Source organism: Cyanistes caeruleus, chromosome 1 (genome assembly GCF_971803275.1).
Source record: "Cyanistes caeruleus chromosome 1, bCyaCae1.hap1.1, whole genome shotgun sequence".
NCBI classification, from domain to species: domain Eukaryota; kingdom Metazoa; phylum Chordata; class Aves; order Passeriformes; family Paridae; genus Cyanistes; species Cyanistes caeruleus.
The window spans coordinates 22249910-22274107 of record NC_141701.1 but is presented as its reverse complement, the minus strand read 5'-3'; the positions used below and the strand labels follow the sequence as shown (position 1 = coordinate 22274107).

At 35.3% G+C, this 24198-nt stretch overlaps 1 protein-coding gene across 7 annotated transcripts in view; it reads left to right on the top strand.

The window, feature by feature from the left end:
* VPS13B (vacuolar protein sorting 13 homolog B) overlaps positions 1-24198 on the top strand; it is a 418409-nt gene that overhangs the window by 27585 nt on the left and 366626 nt on the right. For 4 of the 7 annotated variants that reach the window (XM_086881610.1, XM_086881628.1, XM_086881651.1 and 1 more), the window contains exons 4-7: positions 16469-16592; positions 20796-20963; positions 22137-22318; positions 23040-23214. In XM_086881610.1, the coding sequence (XP_086737736.1) occupies positions 16469-16592; positions 20796-20963; positions 22137-22318; positions 23040-23214 (649 nt within the window). The remainder of the gene's footprint in view (positions 1-16468; positions 16593-20795; positions 20964-22136; positions 22319-23039; positions 23215-24198) is intronic. The other 3 variants (XM_086881633.1, XM_086881661.1, XM_086881642.1) reach the window with 1 other exon arrangement.

The following is a 24198-nucleotide window of genomic DNA, read 5'->3' as shown; positions in this document are numbered from 1 at the left end:
TGTGTAGGTCAGTAGCTTTACCCAGTGTGTTTCATTGCTGTGATAAGTATTTCTCTTAATGAAATTCTGAAACCAATAGCTTGCTTGGCCAAAGATTAATTTGAAAGTACTTAACCATTTAAATTCTGTACTTAGTGGCATTTACACAGAATACTATGTGGGCAGCAGGTAGTTTCATGATTTTCTGGGGGCTATGGTTTGCTGTAGCTGGTTTTGTTGTACTCTTATTCAATAAAATGTTTTACTGAATATCTCATAACAAGCTCCTGCTACACACTCCTGGTGGTATTTTGTAATATTGCTACAATAATCCACCTGTATGGATTTCAGCAAAAGGCTTAGTGAATTTATTTCCCCCCCACTGTTTTCCCCCACTCTGCCACCCTGAGTTGGAGAATGTCCCGAACTCTGCTTGAAAGGTAATACTGGGGCAGAGTAACTCAAACTTAGGCTCCTTTTGCCTTAGAAACAAAGCTCATTCCTCCAGAAAGAAAGGGCAGTAGGGAGAAAAGGAAAGCCCAAACCTTGCTCTATAGGTAGAGGTAACAAAGATACCTTTCATTGCTTATCTCAAATGCTCTAGCATAGCTTCTTCATTCTACTTATATTGTCTCATGGTTCTCTTACATCCAGTTGTTCTGATGTATCTGAGGTGCACACTGGCACCCACACTGGGTTTCTGAATGTTGTGCTGTGGGATATAAAGATGGTTTAAAAGGCAATCATCTAAGTTACTGTACATTAATGTAGGAAAAAACATGTTTCCAATAACTTTTATGGGTCTTACAGTATTTAATACATATCTAGTAATAGCTGTGTATGTAATTGTCTTTATATGATCAAAATATATTATTGGACGTACTTTTACATTAAGATGCCAAATTAAAATTTACAGTCAAATGTGAATGAGGTTTCTTTTTCCATTTAATAATGCTGGAACTAAGATCTACCACTGTGTACAGTTCCACTTAGCATTTTGTAGTTGATTGAAGTATTTCTGCAAGACGTTAATGGGAATTTTCTCATGCTCCTTGGTTTGGCTGTTGTTCAGAGACCAGTTTTCATAACTTCTTCCAAACTATTTCAGTAAACTTGCATATCATATGTATCATAAGCAACTTGGTAGATTCTGATCCCTTTAAAACCTTGTAGAGAGACAACCACACACTGGAGTTTTACATAGCAAAAGAGATATATCCGAGAATATGGGCACTGTCTACTGCTTTTTTTCATTCTTAGATTAAGCCAAGGGATTGCCCATGCTATGGCTTGCACTCTCTGAAGGCTGCGTATTTTTTGTATTAAAGATGCTGATTTTAGAAAGTAGTTTGCTTTTTGTTTATACCATTTTGCTTTCATTTTCTTTGTATTTTGTCATCCTTCTGGTATCTCACTTCTATTTCTGATCATCTGCTAGTTTTGACACTATTTTTTTTTTTTGGTCACTATTCAGTAGTCAGTATTGGAATAAATAATTATTGAAAAGGCTTCCTACCATCCTGGATGAATAGGATTTTAACACCAACAGGAGCTTTTTGATAATATCATCTGATTTTCTTACAAGAAGGTGTCTATAAATTGAACTAATTTTCACTGATCTTTAGGGTTATCTAAGTCATGTTTCTTCTGTGGGCTAAAATATAGCACCCATAAAATTAGTCTGGTGCCTATAAGCATTTCTTGGGTAGACTTAGGAAGAATTTTTTAAAACTTTTTCAGGATATTTGTGGGTTAAGCAGCCTTAGGAAACTGAACATCTCCTTGTATATCTGGAAGTATAAGGGAAAACTTCATGTTGATTTTATCCTTCTCTTTTATGTATATACTGTCACAGGGCTGGTGCTCTGGGCTAATGGCACTTGCAGCAGGGGAGCAGCATGAAACTATAATGTGGAAGGCAAAAATAGTGTACTTCCCACTTTTCCCTCCTGACATTAGGAAAGGGAGAAAGATTTTTGGGTTCTGAACTTAGCACAGAGGTTGGAACACCTTAATTTGACAATTTTAACAGTAGTAAAGCTAGGAAAGGACTCAACTGAACTAGTGGTCTGTGGCTGGTATGTTCTTTGAGATATTAGGTAAGATGAGTTTTGTATCTTTTGGTTGTATGAATATGGGTGGCTGGGTGGACTTAGCATAATGGAGTATTAAATGAAGTGAAATATTTGTGTAGGAGCAGTGAGGGACATAATAAAGGGGGTGGAGACCAGAAAAGAACTGATGAATATGCTGCTGCTGCTCAAGTCCTCTGGGATGTGATGTGTACCATCTATTTCTGCATATTTGTTTCCTCAGTGCTGTGTGGAACATGCCCAATTTTTAGACTCAAAAAGCAGCTCTTGGAGTTTTTGCTTAATTCAACTGAAAAATCCTGCTACTTTTCAGTGCTTTATCTTTCTTTCCTGCAATTTTGTCCTCTATTCTGCTGATGCAGCAGTCAGTGAGAATTCCTTTTGGAGGCCCTCGATTTTTGGGACTTGGAAGTTGAGCTTAGAGGTGGTTAAAACATTTTTGTGAGGATTTATTCTTGTTCAAAAAACATAGAACATGCAGATGTTTTGTGTAAGAGACATGTTCCCTTCATCTTAGGTCACTTTTGCTTTAGGAGAGAACCACGAGCTACTGCCAGGATTTACTCTCTGTGGTTGCTTTCTGGCTCTGTGCATCAGAATTGATAAGGAAAGAGAGATAAGGTGCAGTACCATGAAACTTGGTGATCCCCAGCCTTTTCTATGTGCCTGCTTTAGCCTTCAAGATATTTTCTGATTTTAGGAATGTGTAAATAATGAAAATGGTTGCTGTCTATAAATGTCCTGATGCCTTGAAAATTAGTGCTGTGCACCTTATTTCAACATACCAATCAGAGGTAACTAAAGTGATGTTATCAGTGATTTATGTTAATCAAAACTCTCTGAAAAACTACTGTCTATGTTTCTCTTTAGCACCTAATTGCAGTGCAAAGCTTTAATTCTAGAAAAACCCCCACTTTTAGGAGAAACTAAGAAATGTGTTTAGTCTTCTGCTATGTCACATCATGCCTGTTAGGTTTGGAGAGATTTTGTGTTTGCAGCATAAGAAGTCTTCAGTCTGATACAAACAGAATGTATTATTGAAAATCCAAATAAGTTTCTGTTCTGATTGACCTAAAATGATGTAGTCGTGAAGATGGTTTGCATTTTAAAAGAAAAATCTAAGCTCTGCTTGGTTTTCTAAATCAAGCAATTCTTATTTAATAAATGTATTTTTAATTGTATATTTTCAGCACTTGTTTGCTAGATAAAAACTTCTAAATTATATATATATAGTTTCAAAATCTCATCAGGCAGGAAAATGTATCATGTTGAAGTAAGTTTAAGTTGGGGGGGAAAAAACCCAACACAGGTAAAGATCTTTAATTTACAGGATTAATTATGAAAAGTTGTGGATGTTGATTGCAGAAGTAATAGACACAGTTTTCCTCCCTGACATAAAACATAAACAAGAAAAGTTTTTGATGAAATACAAAATTTTTTCTCTAGGTAAGTAGAGTAACTCATCGGCCAGAGCTTATCTGGCTCTAGTGCTTCGGTCCGCGCCAGGAGTGGGTCACACCCCAGGAGCAGGATGACCTGAGGTGAAACTAGAGCACTTGCTCTGCGGCTTTTTGGCTGTTGGTCTGCTCTCTGAGGAGACAAGGATGAGAGGGAGGTCTTTCACATGGAATAACAGAGGATTTATTGCTCTGGGGTGTCTTGCAGGTAAAAGACAGAAAATGTGAGCATGCAACAGCTGAAATAGGGAGGCGGTTCAAATGGAGGGTACAAAGCGTCAGCAGTCAGAGATATTGAGGGGAGGGGTAAAAGGAGGGGTTCACAAAATCATCATCCAGTGAGGGAGGTAGTGGGGGAAACAGGGTCACATGGACTAATCAAATATCAAAATTTAGGGGATTTCCAGAGCGGAATTCCAAACATGTGGTGAGCATAAGATTGGATTGACAGGAGATTCAGGGTAGATTGACAGTGTAGGGTGGGAGGGGCTCATTTGGACCAAACCATCAACTTGGGCAGTAACAGAACATACCATTAACAAAAAACACACTGCAACAAATTAGAACACTGTGAACACCATGGACAAATACCACTTATTTAATACTTATCACCAAAAACATTCATAAAGTATTTTGCAAAGTTGATTACGGGAACACAGATTACTTGTGAAAATTTGGGATCTCTGTCTTTCTTCTCTTAAACCTATTTTGCATACTAGATCTAGGGGAAAAATTGTAGTATGAGTTTTCTCCATGGAAATAGTTCTGGGACATTTTGTTCATGGAAGATGTTGTAAAACAGTGTCTTAATAGAATGATATTAGATATCTGACACTTTAAGCAAAAGTTTATAAAGATGTAATGTTATATGTTATAACTCATATGTTATGAGTTATATGTATATAAGTATATGTATGTTAGTTTAGCTGTAAGCATATCTACATATACTGTGTATAATAATCTCTTATTTATATACTACACTGATAAGCATTGCAAAAATAACTTAATGAAATAATCTTTTTTTGAAAGTAATTAAAGACTTTAAGATAGTACATTGGCAAATAGGAGCAGAGGGTTTATGATAGGTAAGTGTGCACATAATGTGGTTATAATTCAGCCACAGAAGAAAAGTAGAAGTATCTTTGGGTTTTATGTGACATATTAAATTTTAATTAGAAAAGACTCTTTGGTAAGCCTGCATCTGTGTATCTTGATGAAGTACTCATAACTTGAACTTGCAGGTAAGTTTGGCTTTGACATTTATGGCATAAAGGTTTATAAGGAGTTAAGCTGATAGTACTGCGGCTAGGATTTTTTTTGTCATCTAAAGTTTTTATGAAAATTATAGAATTATACATACAACTGATAACTTTAAAATACCCTGTATCATGATTTGCCATGAACCTTGGGCTTCGTAATACAATTACTCTTTTTTTCTTAATCTACATTGTTAGTAATTTATTTTTCAAAGAGCTACTGGACTGCACAGGTTGTCTATCTCCTGTATTGAATCTCTTACTTTTTAAGCCATCCTATTAAAATTGCAACTCTTTAATTATATTTTAAATTATTTTTTATATATTTTTTTCACTTAAACTATATTTTATCATTCTAATGCTTGTTGGAGTATGGGATAGCTCAAAAAAAGAATACCTGTTGATAAAAAACTGACTTTCATCATTTGGTACAAGAATTTACCCACATGTGAGTGTGCCTATGTGCTTCCACAGAGGAAACAGGATTAGGATGACATTCAAACTGCCACATGATGTTTCCAGAAACACAGAAAGTCACAATGCAGGGAGCACAGTCAGTATATTTAAAAACATGGGTATTTAAAAATCCTTGTGTGACTATGTTAAGACTCATATCAGTTAGATGCACTGCCACAATCATGTCCTGTGGTGACTTCCTTTATATGCAGTATATTGTTTCTTTCATCTTTTTATTGCTACTTACACCCTGATTTTGAGACTCACACACACAAAAAGGACTATTTAGGCACTCGATGCTTCAATATTTGTTCAGCGTGAAGTGGAGGTGTGTGGTTCTTTGCGTCCTGCCTTCTTTGACAGGAAATTTGGAAATAAAAATGTGTAGGCCTGTCAATTATGAGAAATCTAGATGCATTTTTTTCTTATAAAGCAAATACTTTGTTCAACGAATCATGAGCTTGTGTTCCTCTCACAACAGTAAGTCTTGAGAACTGACTGTGCTTATATAGCAAGATTTCAGAATAAAGCATGACTTAAAGTGATGCGATTTACAGCCTTCCATTTCCAGAGCACTTTAGGAATCTGTGTGTAGTTTTTAAAGTGCTATTTGGATATTTATTTTAATGGTATGTAAGGCAGAGAAGGGATAGTTGCAGTTTCCAACTTTGTTCAGTTTGCTCTGTGAGATACGGGGTAAACATGTGGTGCAAAAGCTGTTTGAGGGAGAAGGAGAAAGAAGAGAGTAGTGAGAAGACCTGCTAGGATGGAATGAATGGAGGGTGTTTGTCTGTGTATGGTGGATTCAGGAGTGAAAGAACCATGGCCTGTGCCACAGGAGGGTGCTAAAGCATGAACATGGTCCCTGGGTGGTTGCCATGGGTGGATGATCCTTGATTGTCCTTGTCCTTATATTATTGGTATTATCTAAAGTTTACAGAAAGATTTGTAAAGCAAGGGATTTGCCTTCTGACTAATGAAATCAGGACTGCAGATAAAAAGCATCAGTCAAGAAAAGCTCTCTTGTAGTTTGACATGAATGCAGTTGCACTTATATGAATTTATAATATTTTGAATAGTACACCTTAGGTTAGTTTTAGAAGGTGCTACAACTATCCACCTTGAAGTATATCCTGCAATCAGTATATACCATGTAAAATAAGTGTTAGTGAAACTTGAACGAGTTGATTACTTAATGGCATGTTACTTGTGATTACTTTTGTCAAACTTAAATTTATAAAACATCTCACAATGTAAATTAATAGATAAAAATCATGAATAATTAATGACCTAAGAGAATATTTTTGTGAATTTAATTTCTTTTTTAACTTTTTATTTCTTGGCTGATGTTATGCAGTAGTTTTGTTACAGAACTTGTTCCATGTTTTGATTTGAAACAAGATACACTATTTTCTTCTTCTTCACTAAATGCTCCCTGAGCTTTCTTTCTTGGCATTATATGAGATTAGAGGATATTTCCAAGCTTTTTTTACTTTCCCACATACATATTTTTTTCCCCAAGTTCTGTTCAATCTTTTTTCTCCATCCTGTTGTCCAGTTTTTAATTTTTTCCTGTTGCACGTGGCTGGAGTCACGGTTGAGCACAAACAGTAACAGTCCTGTCTCCCTAGCTCCTTTCAGAATGTTTGTTTTGTTCCATTGGGCACTCAGTTTCATTTCTTCTGACACTCACTTTCCTATCTTGTTTAAAACCTGTCCTTACTCTTTCATTGCAACTTTGACCAAGGATAAAAAAATATTTTCCATCCAAATGATTTGGAAGAAGGTGTTTTTTGTTTTTTTGATTTGATGTTAAAAGCTATCCCTTTAGTTAGTACCAAGAAAGGTATATTTAAATTCTGAACATTCAGATTTGTGCAAGGAAGTGACATGAGCGTGGTGTTCACTGGAAAAAATAACAAATGTTGAATCCTGGTATAGAGTCCATGCTGCCTGAGAGGAGGCACACTGTATTTTAAATTAACCACTGTGATAAAAAATTACATGTTATGTTATAATATAGACATCTTTTGTAAAACTTTGCAACATGTACAGTGTAGTGCTGACAGCTGCACTTGACTTAGTATATAGCATTCTGGTGGTTTGGTGTGATAGACTGCTGGCTGTTTTAGAAGATAAATTACTGTTTATTTAGGTTTAAGTTAATGTTTCAAAAGCTTTCTTACTTAAAAAGCAGAGCATTATAAATATCAATAACTTCTCTGAAATGCTCTACACATTACAAACTGACAATAGCAAAAGAAAAGACTGATTATCAGTAGAAAACCTGTAACTACGTGTCTTGAGTAAGTTTCTCTTATGTGTATTTTTTAACATTGATTAACTAGGAAGATCTTGCAACCATTAATCCAACTTTGTCATTTAGTCAAATAGTTTTAAATAATGTTATTTAAATAAGATGTAATTGATAAATTACATTTGGTGCAAATCTGTTCTTCTCCATCATGGTGTCTGAAGTTTAGCTTAAAAAGAAAGAATGAAAATAAAGTATAAATTTGCAAAGTGAGTTGTTAGAAATACAGGAGAGCTGTTAATGTGCACTTGAAAGTTTAAAGATAAGCTTTTGGGAAATTATATGGAAGATTTGCTTGAGACAGCTAAATAATGGAGCTCTCAGCTAGGCTTCTGTGTTTAGAATTTGATCAGCTGGAAAGTAAGAAAACTATGTAAGTTAAGAGAAATTGTGTTTCAGACAGATGTATGGAAGTATCTAACATTTGATGTACAGTTGTACTCAGTAGATTTTAATTTGTTAAAGTTGTTTGAATATTCATACATAGTGTTAGCACAATTATGTAGTGTTACATGTGTGTTCATAGAACGCATGAAAAGCATACATGAGAAGACCTACTGGAAATGTTAGAAAATTAAGTTTTGTCTTAACAAAGCACTAAAAAGCCATAACTATTATTTTTGTAAAGACTGTGCTTAGTTTTGGGAAAGAAGAATTTTTTATTATTGTTATGTTGGTGTTCCAGTTTCCTTCTGTAGATTGTGTTGCATGCTGAGATGTCACTTCTTCTTCGGTGAAATGCCCTGACTTCTGAATTTGCAGAATGCAAGCTGCAGTGTTTCAGTCTTCCTGTGCCTGTGGCTGAGAAATCTTTCTACTTGAACCTTCCTGTAATGGCAAAAATGTCCTGAAGAGTACTACCTTGGGAAAAGGTCCCCATTGTGGGTTCTGTGAAGAATGGCCACAAGCACAAATTTGGCTTGGACCTATCTTGGACTGTAAAAGAGGAAGAAAGGACTTCTAGGCTAAAATCTCTGATCCAGGTGCTTTTCAATTGCATTGGGTTTTCATATTGAATTCTTAAGGAAAGCAGATGTGCCTGGCTTTGTCATTCAGTCTTCTCTGCTTCTTCTTTTGCACTGCCCCAAGAAATTTTGAACCTACTGACTAGTTTCATACAATTTCAATGGAGAATTAGTCACTGTAAGCATAACCTAAAGACTTGTGAAAATTGATAGCAGCTGTGGGTACACTCTTCCATCTGACATTGGCATGTATAATTCATTGCCATTTCATTACATCTTTGCTCTCTTTCCATCCCCAGCACCCCCCAAAAGCCAAGCACTATCCAAATGCTGCTCAGTAGTGCAAGGAGCTTGCTTGGATAGCAAGTTCTCCAGGCAAAGCTTTGTGCCTCAGGCCTTTTACTGTTATGTATCAGAGGTTTATTGTGATGATGGAAATTTGAGATCTGAGGATTACTCAATTTGCTGGGAGCCTGCTGTAGGTCTGCTACTCTGTAGTGTTTGGGATTAGGAGAAAATTTGGTCTGGACAGTATTCTACCTTTCTCTGGAGGAAGTGGGTGGCAAGGTTATGTTGTAATAAAAAGTATTACTACATCCTTGGCAGGTGCTTGGTGGACAGAATTCTTGCACATGGGGTCTGGCTTTCTAATGAAATCCAGTAGGAAGTGTGTTAGGGGAAAGTGCCCTCTAAAGAAAGTGTGAAAATGGAGCTGAACTACAACCCACCGGAGCTGTGCAGGGAAACAAATGCCATCAATCATCTACCACCACAAAGGAAAGTAATGTCTTGGTGAAGTGTGGGGCCAGTTGAAATAATGCTGGAGACCAGTGCTGGCTCTGTGGCAGGTGGAAGAGAGTATGAGAGAGTGACTTGAATGGATCAAACTTTTGCTAATGGTTCCCAGGTGTTTAATGAATCAGTGACGTGACTGAGCCATGCTTGCAATGGTATTTTGATGTTGTGGTGAACACTGCAGGAACAGACTTGATAAATGCTGGAAAAGTACTTCTCAACCATTCCAAATATTTCAAGGTACCTGCTACAAGGATGAGATTATGTCCAGCCTTTGGTACAGTGTCTTCCAAAAAACACACACAAAAATGTAAGCAGGTAGTGTAACAAAAGTGTATGTTGTTGTAGTGCTGACTAATTCAGTAGCTGGACCTGGAAGGAGGAGGGTGAGATGCTCCTCTAACAGCCCCCAAATTGTGTGTTAGGCTGGATGACAGTGGAACAATCAGACTGATCTGGAGTTTTCATGGAGATAAATTGTTTAAACTTGAAATATATGTCCTATTTTGTACTGACTTAATTTTCAAGAGATTTTTGAAATAGGTATCCATAGTTTTATCACTGTTTATTTTATTATGTTTGCTTGCTTGTTTCTGAACACAAATTGGAAAAGAGAACAGAAATGTGGGCCACTTCAGTTTCTGTCTGTTCTCCAGAGTGTATTTTCTGTCACTCTTTTCTCCCAGTGCTTCAGGGTTAAACTGTTTCAGTCGCTTTTCTTTCTCATTTTCAGTCACACAGAACATACGGGCCAGAATGACCCATTTCAGCCAACATTACCTGTTTTGTTGAAGGAGCTCCCCTTTCTACTGTGTCTTTCCTCTTGACTTTCAGTCAACCTGGTGTAAGATTACTGAGTTAGAGTTCTATGCACTGTGACTTTTGTGGAACAAACATTTCAGAATTGACTTTTTTTATTCCTTCCATCTTTGTTTCTACACTGATGCCAAATCTTGAGTATAACTGCCAGTTGCTACTGTAATATTTCTTATTTTGGGTTGTTTTTGGGTTTGGTTTTTTTTAGCTTTTAGAGCTCTAGTCATGGGTCAGACTTCACTTTGATATTAAACACAGAATAATGTTACAGAATTAACACCACCCAACCCATATTCCCCCAAGCAAAGCACTGCACAAGCTTCCTGTAACACGAGAGAATGAAATCTTGAAAAAAACTTATCCTAGGAGAAATTGCAGAAAAGTCATTTTGAAATGTTTATTTCCATTAAAAAGCACTTACATCATGGTAGGTGGCCTCATAATTTTTTAAAACTACAGTAAATATATCAGAAACTTTACTAGATGATCAGTTAACAGTTTATAATATAACTTTCTGTACAAAAAAAAAAAAGATATTTGTACAACTCCTCTCAAAAAGAACTTGCAAAGTCATTTCATTTTGTACTCTGTCTTGAGTGTTGAGAAATTGGGGTATATTTCTGAGAACCACTTAGTGAGAACAGCCTGCTCTATTTATCTTTGGCTGTATGACTGTATCACCATACGCTTTCAGACACTTGACAGCTCCTTTTCTTGTAAGCAAAGGAATGTTCCTTTCAAATACCCTGCTGCAGCTAATAAGCAGTTAATCAAAACAGTAGCAACATCACAGGGAGATATTGTTACCCAGAAATGAGTAGGAAGATAGCGTACGTTTTGTGGTATCAGTGCAACAGATTTCTTACAAAGCTTTGTGGCTTACCCTTGAGGCTGCTGTGGCAGCTTTTTAGCCTGTCCAGAGCATTTGTGTGGATTTTTAACTTGTACCTCTGTTTTGGAGCACACTGTACTGTGCTAACATAGAATTAACACAACAAGGCTTATGCTGACATTGGGAGGTGAATGTAACACCCTCACCTCATCTAATGCAGGTATCTTAAATGTACCTTTTTGGTCATTGCTGCTGGTTGTTCCTGTTAATTTAACACCAGCCAAGATCATCTGCAACAAGAGGCAAATAGAGGCTGACAACTTGTTTAAATTGTTTCTTGATTGCTCCAGTTTGTCTGTTCTGCTTAACCAGATTTAAACCTTGTTTATTTGCCCTATTCTCTGCATCTCTGCCTCAAATTCCTTGGTATTTCTCCTTCGTGGTCTGGGACATAATATTAAGAGTTTATTTTTGACATATTTCTACATTAAATAATACTGAAAAAAGCTGTGGTAGAAAAAAAAAAGACTTTCCAGCATGTTCTTGTCTGCCATAGAGAAAGACAGATCTCTGTCTCTGAGTGCTCACTCTGAGGTATGTGTTTTGAAAAGAGTTAAAATTGAGTTTTGTTGCAGTGAAAAAAAACAGGCAGTATCAAATAGTCTTTTGAAAGTGCTAGAAGTATATACATAGAACACGTAATTTCTATATGTAATATAGAATTCCTTAATTATTCTGCAATATTGGAACACAGCCTGATTTGGCTAAATTGTCTTCAATATTTTGCACTGTCATGGTTTTGAAATATACCTATATTTACATAATTTTAAAGTAAATATGTGTTAGATTATTAAATCACACCTTGCAAAAGATGTACAGATGTTATATGTGAGTCACTGGATTTTATCTGTTTCAATGTTATGCTTCTAGTTTGGTGTCTATTAAACAAATAATAAAATGATTTTCCTGTATTAATTTCTAAGCAGTGCTTAACCTGTGTTAGGCAGCAGAAGTATTGTTGTGGGGTTGGAAGTGTAATATGAATCTGTTAATGTGTAGTGCATGTTAGCAGTTGTGTAGCAGTGGAAAAGAACCAGATACCCTTTTGAAAGTAAGATCTTCATGATGTTTACCATTTTAGTGAAACTTGTGTATTTTAAAGATAATAATTAAAAAAAATGTATTACTTTTTCTTTCATTTTTGCATGTAGAGGAATCTTTGTGCAATTTGGAATGGTTTCTGGTGATGATCTAGTCCAGCTTCATGCCCAAAGCAGGTCCAATTAGAATTGGTTGCTGGCAGGGCTTGGCTACTTCTCTGTAGTGGGGTGTTTGTGGCAGTAGGATTATCCTTCTCCAGGCTGGACAGCCCTAATTTATCTCAGTCTCTCCTGAGAGCACAAGAGGTTCTCCTGAGATCACAGGGCTCCTGTGCCCTACGCACCATGGTGGTCCTCTATAGGTTTGCTTCTGGAGTGTCGTGGAGAGCCCTCGACTGGGTGCAGTAATTCCATACAGTGCCTCACAGGGAGCTCAAGGAGGAGAATAATTGCATAAATAGCCAAGTGATCTCCAAGGGACATGCTTTTCTTCTAAGGTGTGCTTTATGTGATTTTTTGGAGATCTTGCATGTTGAATGTGATTTGTGTGTTTTAAAAAGAGAGAGTTTGTCTTTTTTAAGGAGAAAATTATTTTGAATTTGGAAAGCATAATGAACAAAGGAAAGAATAATGAACAAAGATTATAAACTCCACTTATTAGGAAAGATCAAAATAAACCTGTTATGTGTTCAGGTATTGTCAACTGTAATTTGTTTTAAACCTTGCAATACTGGTTTTAAATTGCAGTAGAAAATTGACTGAGGAACTTGAATATAACTTTATTAGCCTAGGTGCCTTTACCATGTTACTTACGACTTGCATAGTTCTAGAACTAGCCATAGTGCTTCATAAAAACATTTCAGCCGACTACTGGATCTGACACATCTGCAAAATGTGAAAAAGGAGCCTGGTTGTGGAAAATTGTATTTGTCGTATTTGCAGAACACCCCAAAACAGTACCCCAGAACAGTTCAAATTTAAGTTTTCTAGACTTTACTTACGATACAAGCTAGTGGGAAAAGATACTTTTGTAAATGAGTTATCTTATTTAAAAATCATCTCTCTAGATATATCATGAGTGTTTTTAGTTTTCCACTGCTGTGGCTATTGTTTGGAATCACTATCATTAATGATAAAATGAATGGAGGTTTATCAAATTTCATACCACAACTATGGTTATTAGCACTTTTAGAATGTAACTCCCTTCCCACCACCATTACAATTTTGAGTTCAACTTTTAAATGTTTTTCATCTGGTGTGAGGTGGATTTATGGGAGTGCAGTAATTTTAGTGCTTTTTGGCTGGGTGTTTCTGATGACATCACTGTGATCTAGACACAGCGTGTGACTCTACTTGGTTCCAGTTTTAAATAGTTTCATAATTATGCTAGTTTTGGCAGTTTCCTTGGAACTTTCCCCATTCCTTTAATGAACATGTTTTACTTCTGGGCTTATGAGACAACCACATGTTTGAGAAATTAATAGTGTGCTCTTAAAGTTAACATTGAGCAGAAATGTGCAGATACAGAAACCTTCTGGATATATGTGTACTTAGGATTGTAACTTTTTTTAAGTTCATGGCCACTCTTATCATCAGTAATCGAAGAATACATTTGGCTTACAAAATATCAGTAACTGTTGTGAAAAATGGTGTGTATTTTCATACTCAAAAAACCCAAAACCAACCCCTGAAGCCCCCAAAAGTATTTTTGATAATTGTGTATTATAAGGAAATTAATAGATATTATTCAAGATTTAAAAACCCCAACAAAACACCCTTTCTTCAAATGCTAGTCAGGTTGAATTCTTCTTGTATGTGTACTCTGTTACTTCATATGCATTAAATCACACAGGTATATTTCTGAGATAAATTTGTTTTGTGTTTTGGCACTATTTTGGAACATGTACATTTTTTGCTTGTGTTTAGGTCCAGCTTGCTGTAAATGATTTACAGCCATTTTCCATTGAAACAGACCTGTAGCTCAGGGAAATATAAAAAGCTTATTTGTATATAATGTGTTTATAGGTTGAGATTTGAGACTTTGTTTCAAAATTAAGGATTCTCATCCCCTTTCCTTTAAAAAACCAAACCCCCGTCAAAAGCCAGTGGTAGTGTTTATTCCTAGATCTCTGAAAGTGGTAAAAACTTAAACCACTCTTATTTAATCTTTGCTCATAATACTCAAAAATATTGCATAAATTTTGTGAAGTTTTGAGAACATGTATTTAACATAATTGTAGCATTATGTAAATAGAAAAGTTAGACTTTAATGTAATCAGGCTTGACAGAGTTAACACTTCAGAAAAAGAACTTCCCCATTCCCTTCTCCCCCTTCTCTTTATTTTGTAGCTGACATAAATATTAAAAGTCAAGTGTAATGTGATCTTATTAGACCAAGTCATTAAATAGTTGCAGTACAGCATTCTGTGCAATCCTTGAGTGAGCTTGGGGAAGAAGGAAATGTGGTAATTGAGCTTGGGCTTTTCTGCAAGTTCAAAACATAAATAGTTGTGTAGTGACTTACCTGAAAAAATATTTCTATGCTACATGTGATCTAGTTTCCAAGAAAGAGTATAGCTCAAAGTTATTTCAGAAATTTTAGATTAAGAGTGTCTTATCTAGGTTTTCTCAGTAAACAGGAGAGGTTGGAAAATACATCTTGATGAGGAGGCTTCCATCACGCTGGGCTCAGTGAAAGCTTAAAGCCCTTTTTTTATCTCTGTCAAGTTATGCAATAAAGAGAGAGGTGATTTTCTAATGAAATTGCTCCATAGTTCAAAGTTCAGAGAGGGTCTTGCAGGAAACATGCATTCCTCAATGGAAAGTATGAGAAGCTTGTCAGAGATAAGAAACAAATGCCTTCTAAACAGAGCTGATTCTCAACACCCGTTATGGGGGTTTTATGAACTTGAATGAGACTTTCCTGTATGACTAAAATGGCCAAATATCCATAAATTAAAAAACACCCAACAGCTTGCTTTGTAATACTGTATTAATAAATGGAAAATCTCAAATCCTTTATGATAACTCATCCTTCTTTTAGAAGCTATCATCTAGTCTTCTAATATGTCAATATGGCTGTCTTATGCAATTGCTCCAAATGAGTTAAAGTTTCTATCTTAATCTTATTTTTCCCTGACTAAAATTATATTGCTCTTCTTTCTTTTTCTTAGTGAAATGGTATTTTCATTTTATCAGAGAATTTCTCTGTTTTGTTGTTCTAAATACAGTGGAAGGAACAAAATGTCTTCAGTTACTTTTGAAGTTGTAGACTTGCATTTGAAATGTATCATTGCATGCATTAATTTTCTTTATGGAAAAAAAAATCCACATCAAAAAGCAAGTAATATGAAGATTCCCTTTTGTAACTTCTCTGAGATTATTAGAAATACCAGGCAGCACGTGGGGAAACACGTGATCTGTCCGATACAAAAACGCAGCACAGTTTAAGCTGCTTGCTCTTGGTGTTAGGAAGACTTAAGTATATTATAACTCATACTGTATTACTTGACATTTGTTCCCCAAAGCTTCTTTCTTGTGAACAAATTGTGTGGTATAATCAGTGGCATGACCCAGAAAGCATTTTTCACTTTTTCTGCAAGAGACTATGTCTATCAAAGTAATTTGGCTTAGGTCAAAAGCTGTGTTTGCATCCTCTTCAACCTGTTCTTTTAATACATTTACAAGAATATTTTCATTACTTCTCTTGGCTTTCTTACACTTGAGCCTTGTAGTTCAGCTTTCATTCTGGAATGTAATAGGCATACTACTGGTATATTTAAAATCCTAGATTCAGCTAATTAAGGTTTTCTTGTCTCTGCAAATCTCATCTTGAAAGGCTTATATCATATTCTGGAATTACGAGCCACGTTTCTGCATCTGAATTCCTTAATGTTAAATGAGCTATGTTGAAGCTCAAGAGAAGCAGGTGCCCTCAGTTCATTTATCTTTTCTGGGGTCATGTTTTACTGTTATAGAAGTCTGCAAAAATATTTTGCTTTATGAATCAGTTTCAATTAGTGCTATTAGGAAGGATGTGAGTCTGACATCTTGGAACCATCTGAGGTGGTTTCATGAGTAGGCATATAAGCTCATACAATTAGGTAGTTTCTCATACTTGTTTTGGTAATCTGCAGGGCTCTGTCTCTGAGGAATGTTTCAGCAGGAATGGAGCTAGAAGAAATATGTTCAGTTGAAATAAATATTTAAATGATAGGTTTCTTTTTTATACTAAAGTTAGTGAAAGTATTAATTTTATGTTGTCCAGCTAATTTTGTGTCAGCTTCTGTAGTATGGGATTGAATTGATGGAAAAACAGTAACAGATTTTACAGAACCTTTACCAAGTTCTCCCCACATTTATTTTCTTTCTGTTTGGTTGACTTCATTGCTTTCTTTTCCTCTAGCAGGAAGACCACGAAAGTTGTGGTTCCAGTTCAACAAACCGCAGTACCACAGAAAGCATGAAATCAGCAGTAAAATCACGACGAGTTCAGCAGTCTGCTTCTCCTGACCCTGATTTACCTCCAGGTAATCCATAATTTCAGAAACTGATCAGATATTTTTCTGTAACTGAAATACAGACTTTTATTCAGATGACCACAGTGTCTAAGTTACATTATTATGTTTTTGTCTACCTACAAATCATAAAGGTTAGTGAAATACTCGTATGTTAGAAAATAGAACCGAATCACAATAAAATGTAGTTTAATGCTGATAACCTTTCTTTCCATTTCATCAAATTCTTAAATTCACATAACTCATTTATAGTTCAAGGTAGCATCATAGAATCATAGAATTACTTGGATTGGAAAGGACCTTAAAAATCATCTAGTATCAGCCCCCAGCTATGGTGGTACACCATAACAGGTGTTTCAACTCAAAGCACCATCCAGCCTGGCCTTGAACAAAACTCTGGGCTACCTGTTCCAGAGCCTCAAAAGAAAGAATTTCTTTGTATTGTCTAATCTAATCTAAACCTGCCCTCTTTCAATTTTAAACCATTATCCCTTGTCCTGTCTGTACATGTTCTTGTGAATAGCCCCTCTCCAGGACAACGTTCTTGTAGACTCCCTTTAGGTACTGGAAGGCTGCTGTAAAGTTTTTCTGGAGACTTCTCTTTTCCAGGCTTAAAACCCAAACTGTCTCATGTTTTACTAATGTTTTCTACTGAGCCCTGTATCTACGGGATGAGATTTTCACCCATTTTTTTCCCCTGGATATGGAATTTAAATGCGAATGTGGAATTTGGATGCTGAACTTAGAGATATTTCATGATACAAAAATGCCTAAGGATATATGTATCTGGTTACTTTTGCCTCTGAGTTTAGATATGAGGTGTTTCACGCGGAAAAGTATAATTGGAGAGTACTGGAACGAATTGCAAGTTTGCTTTCTTGGGTCATGTAATTTTGGATAGGTTAAAACTATTATAGATTTGTGTAAAGCTCTCTTGCTGTCTTTTGTTAACAGATACTTGACTTTATATTTGACTTGAATCAAAGGACATCATTGACATTTAGTGTGCGTAATACGATGTGGTACATGGTATCATCTTGCTTTGAAATGGTTACTTAAGGAGCCAGGGCTGGAGTGTCTCAGAGTTTAGCAATCTAATAAACTCCTGGGGCTTGGAATTGTGGGAAACCATTTCTTACCATGGACAGCGCTTCACTTGTAGCAGCTCTGTGGAATTTGGTTCTTTGGGTTACATCTGCAAAAAAAAAGTCAAAGGCTACCCAAAAATGGTATGAATATATTTCCTTTGGTGATACCTGGTAGGATTTTTGTAAGTTACCTTCTTGTGGTGAAATTATATCAGTACAGTTGTATTAATTGTTGTAAATTACAAAGTTGTAAATACAGGTGGCTTTGGTTTTGAGTGGATAAATAGTACTGTTTAGTATAGAAGTCCTGTGGGGTAAAATGTCTGAAGATTTAATTTGTGCATCCTGAATTTTAGTAAGATATGGAGTCATCTGCTTAGAGAGTTTTTTTTGGTATTTTTAAAAAATTTTTTGTTTTGTTTAGTTTTTTTTTTATTCATTTTTTTTTAGTCCTTGGAGGATGTGTGTGTCATATTTGTGCTGTATTTTTAAAAAATATTTATTTCCCCTTTTGTTTTAGTGACCTTGGAGATGAATCTCCAAACGCAAAATTCAGCTAAAAATGTTGCTTTTGCAACAACAGACTGCTGCTAAACTGAAGTTCTTTAGATGTGTCTAGTCAGATGATATTGATTCTGTGACTGTAGAGATACAGACATTTTGGAGTGGTGGATTTGAAATTGCAGCACTTCATGCACAGGGCAGCCTCCTGGGTTCTGGACAATTTAAAAAAAAAGTACCTGTGGACTTTGTGTTGTACCTTAGGAAAGAATTTAACCCTACAAATTTTCTGGTTGTTTTATTCACTTACCATAGAAAACCTGTGTTTCAGTGGCAAAGATGCTCATAGTGTTTTTCTTAGAAATCACAGGAGTATAAGTAACCTTTTACTTTTCCCCACTTGTCTTTAAAACAAAACTCTTTAAAAAAAACCTCAAACACAAAAAAAGAAACCTTTTGTTATACATGAAGTTGTTGATGTTTTTATTATTTTGTTTTGAATAGTAGGAATTACAGTTTCTTAAGATTGTTCCTCACGTGTGAAAATCTACTTCTAGTATATTTGAAGCTAAACTTAATCAGGAAGCTGGTTTTTGTATGATACTTCCAACAATACCACTAGCTTGAAAATATCTTCATAGATAGTTTTTAGCAAATCTATGACCCCTATTTTATTTGGAAGATAGCACTCTAATTTCTCTCTTCATGCACACAGCCAAAAAGACATAGAGATGAAAATAGTGTTGGTCTTTCCCTAAATGCCTCTGGAAACTATCAGTACAGCTTGCCTTTTTTTCCTTCTATGATGTAATGTTTTTGTCATTCACAGCAGGAAAATGTATGTTAGATTGACTTTGAAAGACCCTTGAAAGCCAAATACTGAAAAAACTTTGGACCTGTGGAGAGACAGCTTCACTTTCTTCAATGAAATTAGTAGCTTGCTTTAAATATAAATGGTTATAATTTTATAGTTGCTAGTTAAATAGTCTGCATAAATATTTCTCTGCTGAAATTAGGAAAAGGAGCTAAATGCCTTGTGCTGCCTTCTATTTATGTACAGGTTGGTTTACATTGCTCCAGTGATGAATATAGGCCTCTTATGCCCCTTAATTATTGAAATAATACATCTGGTTTTCTGAGTTCATATAAACAAAAAATGTTATTGTTTGAAGGAGTTTGTGAGAAAATCCTTAAAAGCAAGTTAGTCCACATATTTTTCAGTAGTTTTAGATTGATATGCAAGGAAAGCCAATTTATATTACGTTAGAAATCTGACATTGAATTTGACTGTATTTCTGGATTTCATCTTTCTGGTCATTGAGGTCATTGAGGACTTTGAATCCTGAGAAAAGGGAAAATGTCACCTAATAGCTGGGCAAATTTTTGTTTGTGGAACTCCAGGAAATCACTTATGTAATGCTAAAACTTGCCATATACTCTAAAGTGAAAAGTTATATATGAGTGTGACAAAGATGAATACCTAGAAAAAGCAGAGTAGAGTGGAAGAAGCAACTTAATTTTCCTAGTTATCTGACAATATTTTGATGTTCATTTTAATTTTAAATTTGAATTTATTTTGTTGATATAAAGGAGTTTTATTTAATGCAAGTGTTAGAAAACTGCTCTTTCATGAAGCCTATGGATTTAAGCCTGTATTATTAGCTGGCTTTTTTCAGCATAGTCACTAAATTAGAACTCGATAGTGTTTATGAAATGTATTTTTAGATGCGTGCGATGTCATAAATTTGAAAACAGAGAAATTTTAAGGCTTGATTTTTTTCCAGCACAAGTGACTTGTGTCCATAGTTAGGTTCAGTATGTATGAAAGACATGAATATGGGTAATATTTCATTTTTTATGATATTGTTTAAAATATGACTGTTTGCCACATAGTGTGAATTCCCAGATGAGATGATTTTTCCAATATCATTACATCTACAAAACATGTAAATGGATTTGTTCCCAACAGGCTTCAGTGCAGGTGCTTACTGTTTGGGTTGTTGACAGAAATTGGTTTTGATACACCTCACAGGGGTCTTACTGAAAAAGATGTGGATATATTAGGTTTTAGAATGAGAGAGTACCAGGTGTGTTAATGCTTAGTGAACTTATAAAAAAAATGAGGGAGCGCCTAGGCATAATATATGCACACTTGAAAAGTAACCCAGCAGCTGGCGTTCACTTTTCCAAACCTACTTCTAAGTATCTCTCAAGTAAAAAGTAATTGTTAAAATTCTTTGTCTACAGTAATCCATAGTGTTCTGTTTTCTTAATTAGTTTTAAAGTTAATCAGTCTCGTATGATTCATTGTAATGAATCATACGAGACTGATTCATACCTTTTAACATACCTTTCATTCATACCTTTTAACAACTTTTTATGATATCTTGCATTTCTAAGATGTTGATTGACTTTATAACTACACAGGTTCTTAAAGAGTTTTAAGTCATGTTATTTTTTGGGTAAAGAAAGTACAATGGTACATAGTTTGTTTAAATTTTGATTTTTTTAAAAAAGAGTGCAAGTTAAAAATAATGAATATATTGAAGTAATTATTTTTTTTTACTAAATAAATTAGTTTGTCATGTCTTCCTTATCATTCCCAAGAATTTGTTTTGTTTTGTAGGTTATGTGCAGAGTTTGATTCGGCGTGTTGTAAACAATGTCAACATCGTGATCAACAATCTCATATTAAAGTATGTGGAAGATGATATTGTTCTCTCAGTCAATATCACTTCTGCAGAATGCTATACAGTGAATGAGTTTTGGGATCGAGCATTTATGGACATCTCTGGTGAGTAGGTATTTTTTGGTTTTACATATCACTGTGGAGGTGCTCTTAAATTCATACAGAAATTAGTAAGTCTCATAAAAATGGCTTGATGGCTTGTTTTTATCAGAAGTAAGACATCTCTGTCTTTTGACAGAAATTCGATTTCCAAGCCAGTTTTTCTCTTGTCCTTACCTTAATTCTGGTGAGCCAACTGTAATAATATAGATTGATTCTTATTGCACCCTTGTATGATCGCAGATAATCATACAAGATGTGTTGTCCTCTGCTCACCTTGCCATCATGTGATGGTATTTGAATTAGTGCTTGCTGCTGGCAGTGAGTGCTTAGGCAAGTTTGTGAGTGAGCAGTAGCACATTAAGACATTCCATTGTCCTTGTTTGTGATGATCTTAAAACTCTGAACAGGCTGGCAAGAGAGGCAGTATAGTGTGCTCACAGTAGCTCAGCATACCTGTTGTAATACATGATTCATTTCACTTCACATTTTCAGGGGAAAAAAGCCCCCAATTTCAGACTCTTTATCTTGATCTTCATTATTTGAATGTTTCAGTCCTTGAATTGCCAATGTTCACCTTTAAGCCTAGGTGCTCTTGCTGACGTTGGCTAGAGGTGGAACTGGGGCACAGTAACTGTGCTAAGATCACATAGAAGATTTCTGGCAGAGTAGGGAATTCAATTAATGTTTTCCCGAACCTATTTTTTTGTTCTGGATAAAATAATTGCAAACTATTATGACAAAATCACACAATACACTTCATGTTAAGATCACTATAATAGTAGTAAGTGAATAGCTCTTGTTTCTTTTGGAAGGTTCAAAAGAAAACTTTGGGGGATAATATGCAAAATTATTTCTGTGAGAATAATGAGAATGATAGCTATTGTGTGCTTCCACATAAAACAGAACTCTTCTTTTATAAAAAGAACTAAGGTACAGCAGACAGGGTAAAAATTTTAATTGGGTGTAACTAATTTGTCCTCACTTCCTATGCATTCAGCAGAAAAAGACTGGTGCAGGAAATAATTCTCTTCAGTCACATAAGCAAATACTTTGCTGCTGATTAAAATAATGACTGAAAAAATGTCTTGTATTGCTTTCTTCTAGTTAAGAACCTGTATGCATAACTTACTTTTTGTATGCAATATATTTTTTTAACCTATATATTTCTTTTAAAAGCCACTGATCTGGTACTGAGGAAGATGATCAACTTTTCTGACTGCACAGTATGTCTTGATAAGAGAAATGCTAGTGGTAAAATCGAATTTTACCAGGAACCTCTACTGTACAAATGTTCCTTCAGGACTCGTCTGCATTTTACTTATGATAACCTCAACTCCAAAATGCCATCAATTATTAAAGTGGGTATCCAAACTAATTATTTTTGCTACTCAATTGTGAAGTTTTGAGGATTTTCAAACTATCCTTTAAAATTTTAAGTAAAACGAAAAGCTAGTACTGTTGTGTTTTGCTAATGGAATTTTTAAATTGTGTTTTGTTCATATGATGCAGTTAGTTTATGTACAGAAACAGCATATAAGTAAGGAAGTTATGCTCTCTATTATTTTCATTTTTTCTTGGAGTTTTTACTCACTCTCTATGACTCATGCTAAGACTTCATTAATTTACACATATGAAAGTATAAGTATATATTTATACAAATACTGATTTTCCTACTATAATACTGTTTACCCATGAGTGTGCTATACTGTTTACAAAGTAATTTCTCATGGTTTTTGAAACTCTATAATGAAAATGAAAGTTTAATTAGATGCTCTTATATCACTTATATTTGAGAAGGTTTTTCAGCAATAACTTTAAAAACCAAATACATAAATGTTTCTGTATGTGTAAAGCACGTTACATTTGACTTTTCAACTGAAAGTCTATTGTGTGATAACCCAAGTGGATGTTTTTGTTAGTCATTTTTTTCAGCCCTTTGCCTTCTGTTGTATTGCAAATCTTGTTTTCCGAAATAAAATGTCCATTCCAAATGAATATGGAGTTGTATGGTTTAAAAGTGGGTTATACTGATGACAGAGCTTTCTTATTGTCTGTTTTTGTTCTCTTTTCACATTGTAGATTCACACATTAGTTGAAAGTTTGAAACTTTCAATCTCTGATCAGCAGCTTCCTATGTTTATACGTATAATGCAGCTTGGGATTGCTCTGTATTACGGAGAAATAGGCAACTTCAAAGATGGGGAAAGTGAAGATTTGATTTGCCACACTAAAGATATGTTGGGAAATATCACAAGTGAGTACGGCTTTTAATTTGTAAGAAGAAACATTAAAAACATTAATTTCTTTGATTTTTGCAAATGTAAATATCCAGGTCTAGTTCTTGCCTAGTATCTTGTGAGTCTGCAGTTTGCTAAAGGCTGTTCATTGTGCTGGGTAAGGATGCAGTGCTTTAACATGTTTTATGTTATGTTTGATAAGGAATTCTGATGGTCTTAACTGGACTGAGGTTAAATATGATCTAAGAAGATTATTTTGGGAGTTGTGACACTGTAGGGTTCTATGGATTTATCTGTCAGTATATCATGCAGCAAGGCACCTTTCCATTAGCAAGTTTGAAACTGGCAGCAGCCACATTTGAACCAAATAAAAGAAAAGCCAAAGGCTGTTTATTAATTTATTTGAAAATGATCATTGAGAATAGCTAAATCAGAGCTTGTTCTAAGCAAAGAAGTACTACTTTGCACTGTTTCCCATACTTCTGTCCTTTTACCTTGTCTGGTCTCAAACTACTTTTTATTTTCATATAACATGTATTCCTTCTTCTATATGATCTTTTGTGGTAACTGGATACAACAGGGTCTTTTCAGGAGCATTGCTCTGATGAGGGGTGAATTTTCTTTACCTTTGTGTGATTGCTTCCCATCTGCTGCTTCCCAGGCACATGTCCCAGGCACAGGCACATCCCAGACTCTTGGGATGATTCTGTGCAGGGCCTGGAGTTGGACTCGATGATCCTTGTGGGTCCCTTCCAGCTCAGCTTATTCTGTGATTCTGTAAATATAATATTTAGAGATTTGTATTTTAATTTTAATCTGCTCAAGACAGAAGTTTTGGTTGTTTTTCCAAGATTGAATTTAGATCTAGGGGAATAGGAAGAGAGATGTACCTCACTGCTCAAGAGTGTGATAATGTCTAGAAAATCGTTGGAATTTAATTTGAAGGTGCCATAGCTCTCTTAAGCTAGGCTTAAATTTATAATATTACAGCAGTTTAAAGC